General features: G+C 39.2%; 1 protein-coding gene across 1 annotated transcript; it reads right to left on the bottom strand.

Moving 5' to 3' along the window:
• Positions 1–1,106: 1,106 nt before the first annotated feature.
• On the bottom strand, positions 1,107–7,571 carry naa60 (N-alpha-acetyltransferase 60, NatF catalytic subunit). The gene is made up of 6 exons (XM_008415289.2): positions 7,355–7,571; positions 5,618–5,733; positions 4,180–4,309; positions 3,615–3,711; positions 2,067–2,301; positions 1,107–1,365 (listed from the first exon to the last, which is right to left on the bottom strand). The coding sequence occupies exons 2-6, from the start codon at positions 5,725–5,727 to the stop codon at positions 1,209–1,211; spliced, it is 729 nt and encodes a 242-aa protein (XP_008413511.1). The 5' UTR covers positions 5,728–5,733; positions 7,355–7,571; the 3' UTR covers positions 1,107–1,208.
• Between the last annotated feature and the right edge of the window lie 2,606 nt (positions 7,572–10,177).

Genomic DNA, 10,177 nt, shown 5'->3' with positions numbered 1-10,177 from the left:
ATCGTTCAGTGGCCAGAATGTATAGCCATAGAATTATAATGAATTCAACTATAGTGTTACCGTATTCTTATAAGAGACTCATTTCCATGAGAGAAAAATTTAGGAGTGCACCGATTTCCTTAATTTTGGGAGATCGGCCGATACTTACATGTGAAATCGATCTTGTCTACCTCTTCAAAGGCCTAAAAATGTTGCTACATTTAGCAACATTTCAGACAAAAACCAATCTGGATCGGCCAAAATTGGAACGGGCAGGTTAGATTATTTTTTAAATATTGCCGATCATCGATCGGCCAGAAAACTGCAATCGGTGCACCCCTAGAAAACTTAAATGGTTTCAAAGAGCTACTCTTGTCAAATCAAATTTATTTTAAATCACATTACGATAATCTCATCAATAAAATTTGCTTTTCAGTGTCAATTTTACAAAACTGTGAATGATTCAGACTTAAATCTAGACTTAAAAGAAAAACAAAAGAAATGGGACAAGAATGGGTCATCGTCAAACTAAGCCCAATAACGACATACAATAGAATCGACATACATATTAAGATAAATTCATATATTAGCTAAATATAATATATACAAATAGAATACATAGTATCTGACAGTAGTTGACAAGATGAAAAGAGACGTAAAACTTTAGTCTCTCTCTGTGGTTCCCGGTGTGCGTGCACCATCATTTCAGTCTCACGGTACGACCTCTGCTGACCTCTGCATGTCATTATCTGACCTTTAGCTCCGCTGTCTGACCTCAAAGTCAAAGTCAATCTTGGATTGGCTCAGCTGTGGAGTAACGGGGTAAACACAGGTTACAGGCAGGGTAACCTGAGTGGTTCATGACTACAGCCAAGTAACGGGAAGAAGAATACCTCGGAAGCAAATACCTCTAAAATCACGTGGAACTACTTTATAAATACGACCCTGTGAATCTGCAGGCTCAGTGCCGAACGCGTTTTGAATCGACGGCAAGGATCTGGCGCGGGAACGAGGGGATGCTTGACCTGAGTGCGTTGTCATGCACACGCAGGAAGAGGGAAGCCGGAAGAGATTGAGAATGTCGTGAACTTGGTCTGTACAGCGGAGGGGGAAGACTGACGAGGACGGTCGAGCTCCTAAAAAAACAGAAAACAGATAAAAAGGGCGAGACGATGACAAAGATGGCGAAGGCGCGGCTCCCATCGCATACGGCCCTCCTCTGCTCCACGTCACATGGTCCTGCTGTACTGTATGCCGGTTTTGGAGGCGATATTGGACCAGGGGAGCAGAGAGCGCAGCAGCGACTGGGCCTGGCGGTACAGCCTCTGTGGGATGGAGCAGGGGCTCAGGCTGGCCAAGGTGGAGCCGATGTGCTGGATGTAGTCAGTGGAGCGCAGGGTTAAGGAAAAACTCACAATATTACAAGGATTTTTATTTATATACGTCTTCCAGTGGCTTTAATGTCTTGTAGGTTTGTAGTTGTGCCATGACAGGTTATACCAACAGTGTAGTTAGCAGAAGCTAATGCTAATATGCCAACTTCCAATCCAACCGTTTTGCCACAATCCCTGAGAACAAACTTACTTTTGACATACCTTACATGCTACATAAAGCTCTCACATATTGTAGCCATGTTTGTACCTAGCTTCCTACTGTCTGTATTTTGTTCCTTTATGACGTAAAGGAGAGGAAGTGAACTGCTACGTAAACACCCACTTCAAAATAAGAGCATGAATATAAATGTCTAAGCACTTGGAGAATTCTTAAGTCGATAACCAAAACTTCAACACAGATGTCAAATATTTTCAACTGAAAATTCATAACACAGTGCCACCAAAACTATGTGGAAGCTGGTGGAAGCTATGTGCGTTAAATGTTTTCAAAGTTAGGAAGAGCACTAAGCTAAAGATTAAATCCATTATTAGCAAATTAGCAGAAGTATTTCCACCACTACTAAAATCCTAATAAAACTCATCTTATTTGGATGTTTTAATGTGAGAAAATGTAAAAATAAATAAATAAAAAATTCAACAATACTTTTGCACAACTAATCACTTTACCTCATTTCTGCTTCAACAAAAGGATATAATATTGTCCAGGGTGGATGACCGCCGTTAATGTAGAGCACATATGTGAACCCGTCTTTGAGGACGCCACGTATGGAGTAGTAGTAGGGAAGGTAGTGGTGCTGCCTGAAGTCCCTGTTCTCATAGAAGTGGATGGCAGTGTTGTTGGTGGTGAGGACGTGCAGGTAGATGGCCTTGCAGTGGTCCTGAGCGGTCGTCGAGATGTGCTCCTTCAGACTGTCCAGCAGTAGGGAGCCTGGGAGGTCAGAGGGGAACAAGGAGAGCCAGAGAGCTCCATCAATGAAATGACAGGAAATGGCTTAGAACTCGGGGTGCACCCATAAATGGTCCCTGATTTTCTCCATTTCGGGAGCTTGACCGACACTTACACGAGAAACTGACTTTATTCACCTTCTGGTTAATCACACAATATGTCTCTGCCTCCGCACAAGAACAATCAGCAATAACAGAAGAAGAAAGAACAAAGTTATCAGTTCTAGCAGTGTGTGTATCGGCCTTTAGGCAAAGCGGTTTGATACAGAGAGAACATCATATCTTCAGTATCAAACTCTGACTGTGCATGACACAAGCCAGCAAAGGCATGGGAGAAGGTCATAAGGTCAGATGAGATCACAATGGAACTCTTTGGTGTAAACTCCACTTGGCATGTTAGAAGGAAGAGGAAAGACGAGTACGATCATGTGTCACGGGATTTTGGTCAACAACCTCAGTGCTATTTCCCTCAGAAATAGCACTGACGATGGGTCGTGGCTGAGTCGTCCAGCATGAAGATGACCTGAAACACAGCCAGGATAACGAAGGAGAGACTCCACAAGGAGGACTTCCCGGTTCTGGAGTGGTCCAGTCAGTCTCTAGAACCGAACCCAATAGAAAATCATTCGAAAGAGGTGAAACTTTCCATTTCCCAGCAACAACCACGGAACCCTGAAGACCTGGAGAAGATCTGATTAGAGGGCTGGGACAAAATCCCTGCTGTAGTGAGTGCAAACCTTAATAATTAAAGGGTCAGTGTTATGAAAAATCAACTTTTTTGAGCTTGTTATAATTTTATTTCCTCTCCAAAAACAGACCTGGAATGTTGCTTTGATTCTTTCATGCATGTCTGAGAAAGCCTTTAATCTCCCATGGCAACCATTCAGCTGTGCAAAATGCCAGGAGAGACAGAGCTCCGCCTTCGAGGCATAGCTCCCCCACAGACCTTTTTAAGGTATGAATAATTTTATAACAATCTGACAGCAGAAATGAAAAGGAATGAAATGAATTGTAGATAACTTTAGGAGAACATGGAACTGCAACATTAAAAGTACACCTAAAAGCACAAACAAAATATTTGCATGCAACTTGAATGACAAAACATTGCCTCCAAAGAGATTAGATTGGGATTTATGTTGATATTGCAAACTCACTGTATTGTTYATCTAGCAGAAACTTTGAAGACAGTCTGAATTGGTCTACAATTTAGTATCCACCTCAGGTTCAACCAGAACTCTTCACAAAACCCATAAAAAAACAGCTACTTTAAAAAATAGTTTGTGGAAGCAGTTGTACCTATGCCATGTTTCCTGAACTCTTTGACCACTCCCAGGCTGAGGATGTAGGCGACCTGTGTGTCCACAGGAAAACTGGAGGCCAGGATGTCTCCATCCTAAGACACAGAAAAGATCATCAGAATCAAGCATTCCTCCTGATTATATAACTTATTTAAATTGTCGAGTATTTGTATTAATACCCTAAACATGTCTCTCTCATCATGACACGTACTGCATCTCCATCTACGCAAACTAGCCAGAGGGAAGGCAAATTCTACAGATGCAAATAGTTCCCAATGGAAATGAGGGAGAAGAACATGGCCTAAGGCAGCGAAACAGATCTTTAAGTCTGTACTCGACACAGTTTTGTTCTCATCATGCATTTTGTCTTTCATTCAGACTAAAGACTCTCTCAGTCAGAAGTGTTGGGTTTATCTAATTAACACACTAAAAACAGACCAACTGACTCTTTAGACACGCGGCTGGTAGAGTCACACCTGTTCACAACATTTTCACAGAGAACAAGTTCAAACTGCTCATTCCAGCCGCGCGTTTCCTCGCACAGCGCCACAGAACTGACTGACCTCCTTGTGCACTTTGGTCCGGCTTTTGATCTCGGCCACGATCATTCCCACGATGTTTCCTCTGAAGGTGGCAGCGAGGGAGAAGAACTTCTTGTTGGAGGTGATATCTTGATACCATGAGTCTGGGTACCTGGAGACGAATGTCAGACAGAACGACAGATGCAAAAAATATCAACATCCCTTGGAGCTTTTTTTCCATTTTTTACACTACAATCACAAACACAAGTAGCACTTTTCAGCTTTTTGTTTGTAGAATTTTTTTTTTTTTAAACCATTTATCATTTTCCTTCCACTTTACAGTTTTTAAAATACCTTGTCAGTTTATTACATCAAATCCAATCAATTCTGTGAACAAAATGTGACAAAATAATTTGAATAATTAAGTCAGCACAGTGATGGGCACCGCTAACTAAAAGATAAGTTGCTTTACCAATAAACCACTATTCACAAACATTCATTTCCTAAAGTGCTACACCACCACAGTATTGAGTGAAAGCTAATTCTGAGCACTACGCTAACACGATATTTAGTAGAAGCTAGCACTAAAACGCTACACTAGCGTGGTGTTTAATGAAAGCCAATAACGAACAGCTACACTAACATAGTATTTAGCAGAAGCAAATGCTAAAGCGCTACACCAACTCTGTGTTCAGTGGAAGCTAATGCTAAACTGTGACACTAAGATGATATTTAGTGGAAGCTAAAGCTAAATCTAAAGTGCTACATCAACAGTATTTAGAGAAAGCCAACGCTAAAGTGCTACACTAACACAATATTTAATGGAAGCTATTACTAAACTAGTACTAAACATGATATTTAGAAGAAACTAATACTAAAGTACTACTTCAATTTGGTGTTTAGCAGAAACTAATGCTAAAGCGCTAACTTCAATTCCAATTATATCTACACTTGAAAGACTACAACTCTCGAGCATCCATTTAATTTTTGACCTTATTTTTTATAATGCACTTTATGTTTATACCATTTTCTCAACTGTTTGTACTTTATTTTGTTTTTGTATGTTTCTTGTTTGAAGTAACGTTATTGGAGGTAAAGGGGAGAGAATGGGAGGAGAGGAAATGGAACTGCTACATAAGTAGCCTTACCTCACTTCAAAATAAGAGCCTGAATATAAATGTCTAACTACTTAAATAATTGAACTCAAGGTTTACAAAATAGCCAAGTGAATTAATGCTTTAGAATTTATCTGGGAAAATTAATCTAGGGGAAGCTAACTGCACTAAACTTGCCCAAAGTTAGCAAAGGCGCTAAGCTAAAAATTAGCACTGACAATTGTTTTGTGTGTTCTGTAACTTTGTATTTTTGTGAGTGTGCGTGTGTTTATGACATAAAGCACAAGAACTGCCTTGTTGCTGAAATGTGATGCACAAACTTGACTGATTGATTCGCAGAGAGGTTCAGAAATCGTGAAGCTTACTCGATGGGGAACCAGTCACCACACAGCAGTTTGACATTCTCTATGTCATCGTGACAAAGGAAGCGGAGCTGGACTTCACTGAGAGCTGTGGGAGGCACCACGTCACTCATTCACACCTGCAGAGGTCAACACACATCACAGGGAGGTTTAGTCAGTCTGCAAACACACATCAGCCTGCATTTACAGCTTCAGGATGCCTGACGGTCACACATCAATCGCTTCCAAATATTAACTGGTTGAAGTTGCGGGGTAGAGCGAGTGTTTGTGTCGACCAGGATTGCATGACTATGCAACTTAACCAGAATAAAACGCATAAAATGTGGATCCAACATGTTTTAAATTAGTATTTTTTCATTAAAGAAAACAGGAACTTACTTCCATTTTCACCTGTTTAACTAAAACTAAAACCCAGAAAACTTGCTAAGCCTGGTGATTGAGGCGCTAGCAAGTCATTCATCCAGCAGCCTGTTGTGTTTTTGATTAAAAAATGTTTAAAGTTGACAGGGAATTGTAAAATATCACTTAGTAATTACGTGTTATTGGAAGACTGGAAGATTAATACCTGAACACCAAGTAGAAAGTCTTAAAAAAAATTCAAACATTAAATAAATAAATAAATAAATAAAGCTAAGCCTGGTGGGGACACAAGTAAAGCCTGGTGGCCTGYCAGGCTTGTGGTACACTGGGGGAAACCCTGGTGTATGTCATGTGATGTTGGATATCTCTTCTGCATAACAGAATTATGTTGTACAACAGCAATTATGCTGAGTCAGGTTGATTTCTTTTTGTCTTTTCCTCTTTAAAAAAAATTATAATTAAATTAAACTTTAGCATGATTATGTAAAACCCTGTGATTTTGCTGTGCCGATGGAAGAATTTTTGCTCTTACTTTTTAACTTTCAAACAGTTGTTATTATACTGTTATTAGGCTTTTACAAATGGGAGAACCTGATTAACATCTCTAAAGCTCAAATAATTCCTGACCTCAAATCCTACAGGAAGTGAACAGGAGGYGTCATTGATACAGAGAGGAACCAAATTAACCATAATCCATTAACCATAATTAATAAGGCTCATATCTCCACCTCCAACGTCTTCTTACCCACAAATAGATATGAAGAGGAGTGGCTAAAGCTAACGAGGTGGGTTAGCAATGCTGGTCAACAAGTGATAATGTCATTTAGGACATGCTACTGTGGAATATCTTCTCTGCTCCCCCGAAATTGAGCTGTTACAATGTCATGACAGTCATACAGCAATGACCTTCAGTCAGAGGTCTCTTCAGATTTGTTGTAAGACTGACTGCTACAGGATGATCTTTGAAGATAATCGGATGATATAAATTACAACATTTAATTTCCTTTTGGAATAAATAAAACCTTTTTAAAATGAATACAAGCAATAGTATGATTGATTTTTTTTTTCTGATCCTCATTAATATACCCTCTACTCAGCTGCGGAGTTGTTTATATCACTGTCACAATCTGCTACAAGCATCATGAACTTCTGGCGATTTGTAAGACTGAGCTCAGAGCAGGACAGGTGATGCATAGAGGGCTGAATAGTTTTAATTTGTCATGAAGATAAACTATTAGATGAAATCACAAAATACRCATAAGCTAAGCGGGGAACCAACGYGCTAYAAAATAATGCTTTATTTTTCAATGAAGCCCAAATATCTGCCTTCTACCACACAGGCTAACCCCAAGCTAGTGTTCGGTGGCTAAGCTAACTTACCTCGTTTCAACAGTCGCACCCGGAGGAAAGTGGAGCAGCACTGAATTCCCGTGCTATCAGTCGGTTCTGTCACTACTTCGGACACACCATGGTAACACCCCGGCTGGTTTCCAACCCTCAAAGTCGCCTCATTCCGGAGCCACTCGAACGCAAGCTGCTACTCAAGTCCCTGGCTCGGACAACAACTGGATGTTTTCTTCCTGTTTGTAACCTGACAGGCAAGGCTTCTTCTTCTACTACCTATTTAGACGRCATCACACGTTTATTGGCACTTTACTGCCACACACTGGCTTGAAGTGTTGACTGCGCTTTTAGAAAATGTAAGATACAGTGCTTTGAGAGTGCCTCTGTAACTGTGAGAGCTCTTTGTTTCCTCAACATAAAGCCAGTCCTGAACAAGTTATTTTGTCTCCTTTCCGTTCTCTCTGAACCTCTCGTCCTGAGCCTGGTTCTGGTTCTGCTGGAGTTTTCTTCCTGTTATTAAACGGCTGCTACATGCTCGATTCCAAGTTATCAGGCTTGGAATCGTTAAAATTCATTGCTACCGACACTGAYAGAYGCCAAAAATTACAATATTACATCAAATTCMATAATTYTTTTTATCTGTCTGAACAAACAAAATTAAAAACAAGCAAATACGTACATTGACAGCGGGGAAAAAAGTCATATGGGATATAGGATGAAGTAAAAATTAGGGCCATTTTCTTGAACTGTTTCTTGAACAACTCTCACTATGTTGAGTTCAGGTATTTTACAGGCACTGGGGCATCAATCCAAGCAGATTTGTTTTGAGATTGAAATTTTCACAGGTACTAACTTGAGCTTCATCTTTTGTCTAGATCAGCAAGCAAGTCATCGAGGTGTTGAAGCTCATCACTTATTTCCTGCTGATGTATCTCAAAATCCAGCATCATTAAAGGATCTCGGAGGTTTGAGTCTCTCATGGTGACGGACAGACAAAAAACAAATGAACAACCCGAACTATGCACAAATGATAGCAAAGGCCGAGACACAGACAGAAGAACAAGACACAAATTAAGGACACAAGAATGACACATATGACAGATGTGGCTCTTAAAAGTGCCTTTGTGGGAGTTGTAGAAAAGCGGAACTAAATTTGTGCAGTGGTCTGACAAGTAAAGAAGAACATGTAGAGAAAAAAAAGAAACATTCAGATTTCAGAAGCTCTTTATCTCTTTTCATCTATCTTGTCTTGTTAGATGACGTGAGACTCTAGACAAGTGGAGAACATAGACAAGTGGACCTTGGCTGTGCTGATGCAAGTTTAACTTGCCTTTAAACCTTGAACGATACAAACAACTATWCAGTAAAATCACAGTGATAGCAGTACATCCAGTCATTCAGCTGGAAAACTGTCAAAACCTTCATTTAAGTCCAAGTCAACAAGTTAGCTGTAGAGACTGGTCTCTGCTCTCTTTAGGTTATTACTATGTAGTTCTGGGCTTATCGCTCAACAAATAATAATAAAAATGCTAATTAATAACTTAAAAATCATACAATGTGATTTTCTTTTTTWAATATACRTRTAGTTCCTACCAGATKAAGTTTACATACAATAAAAATTGCAGACCTCTCCATGCTTCGTAAGTGGGGAAACTTCACATATCAGCAGTGCATCAAATACTGAGAATTAATTCAAAAGCGAGTCTGCAAATACAACAACAGCCAAATGGGAGGAGTGTTGATTTTGGCAGGAAAGTCAAGAAGCTGTGGCTGGGAAGGTAGCAGAAATTTTCCATCACTCATAACCCTAAATAAACTTTTATCACAAACAGCCACCAGCTGCTGCCTTCCCAATTCCCACTTTTAACCAACAACATCTGGAAATATTTTGGGAATATGAACTGATAGGAAATTTTCAACATATTCAAATATTTYRTAAAAACTACTAAAAGTGTTGCTGAAAAATATCCTTTAAGAACAAACTTTGAAATCCCAATCTCCAGTTCAGTGACTGGAGGATGATGTTAAGTCCTATTGTACTTTTTTGCRTTTGATTTAAAACCCAAAAGTATCTTAATAAATGAACAGCTGCCTTAGTGATCTRGTGGGTTCATTTGTATGACATTTAAGGCTTTAAATGTAATATAGCAACTGTGACACAAACACTGTTTCCATGGGCTAAAACATTTCCATCCACATACTGGAACAAGGTGGTGGCAGCATTATACTGTTGGGTATCCATTGTTCAGCATAGACAGAAATAGCAGATTTATTATTAATATCCATTTCCAACAAAAAATAAGAGAACAAGTGACTTTGAATATTTCACGTTCAAATGAAATATTACACATTGTTTATTTTTGAGGAGGTAAAAGAAAGAGGTATTTTTTTTTACATTTTATTTTATTTTTAATATTTTGGCCGACAAGCACTTTTAAGTTAAATATTTTGGCCCACGTAACAAAACAGTTTGAACGCCACTGGTTTAGATTAAAATAAATGTATGTATTACAATGGCCCAGTCAAAGTTCAGACCTGAATTCAGTTTAAAATCTTTGGCAAGATTTGAAAGCTTATGATCAAAGATGCTCTCCAGGGAGTTTAACTGAGCTTGAASTCTTTTGCAAAGAAYAATGGACAAAAATGTCTGCAGTTGTAAGGCTTTTGTTGGATTTCATAAAGGGGTAACATAGTAAAGGGGGCAGAATACAAAATTCCAATATGATTGTCAGATTTTAATGTGCAGAGAATTTCAGAAACTATAAATTTGATACCGATATGCATTMATTTTGTTGATCTATACCAGAAGTCAGCGAGCTTTACAACGGATTAGAGCTGCAAATGAAACATGGAAAAAAT

This window comes from Poecilia reticulata, linkage group LG8, assembly GCF_000633615.1.
Source record: "Poecilia reticulata strain Guanapo linkage group LG8, Guppy_female_1.0+MT, whole genome shotgun sequence".
NCBI lineage: Eukaryota > Metazoa > Chordata > Actinopteri > Cyprinodontiformes > Poeciliidae > Poecilia > Poecilia reticulata.
The sequence above is the reverse complement of the archived record's forward strand: the minus strand, read 5'-3'. Positions and strand labels throughout refer to the sequence as shown.

What these genes read in the sequence shown, in the direction of transcription:
- naa60 (XM_008415289.2), bottom strand. Translation starts at nt 5,727, where the DNA reads ATGAGTGACGTGGTGCCTCCCACAGCTCTCAGTGAAGTCCAGCTCCGC. An exon ending in GGTGACTGGTTCCCCATCGA is followed by an intron (nt 4,310 to 5,617) that starts GTAAGCTTCACG and finishes ATTCGTCTCCAG; the next exon opens with GTACCCAGACTCATGGTATC. An exon ending in GGACCAAAGTGCACAAGGAG is followed by an intron (nt 3,712 to 4,179) that starts GTCAGTCAGTTC and finishes TCTGTGTCTTAG; the next exon opens with GATGGAGACATCCTGGCCTC.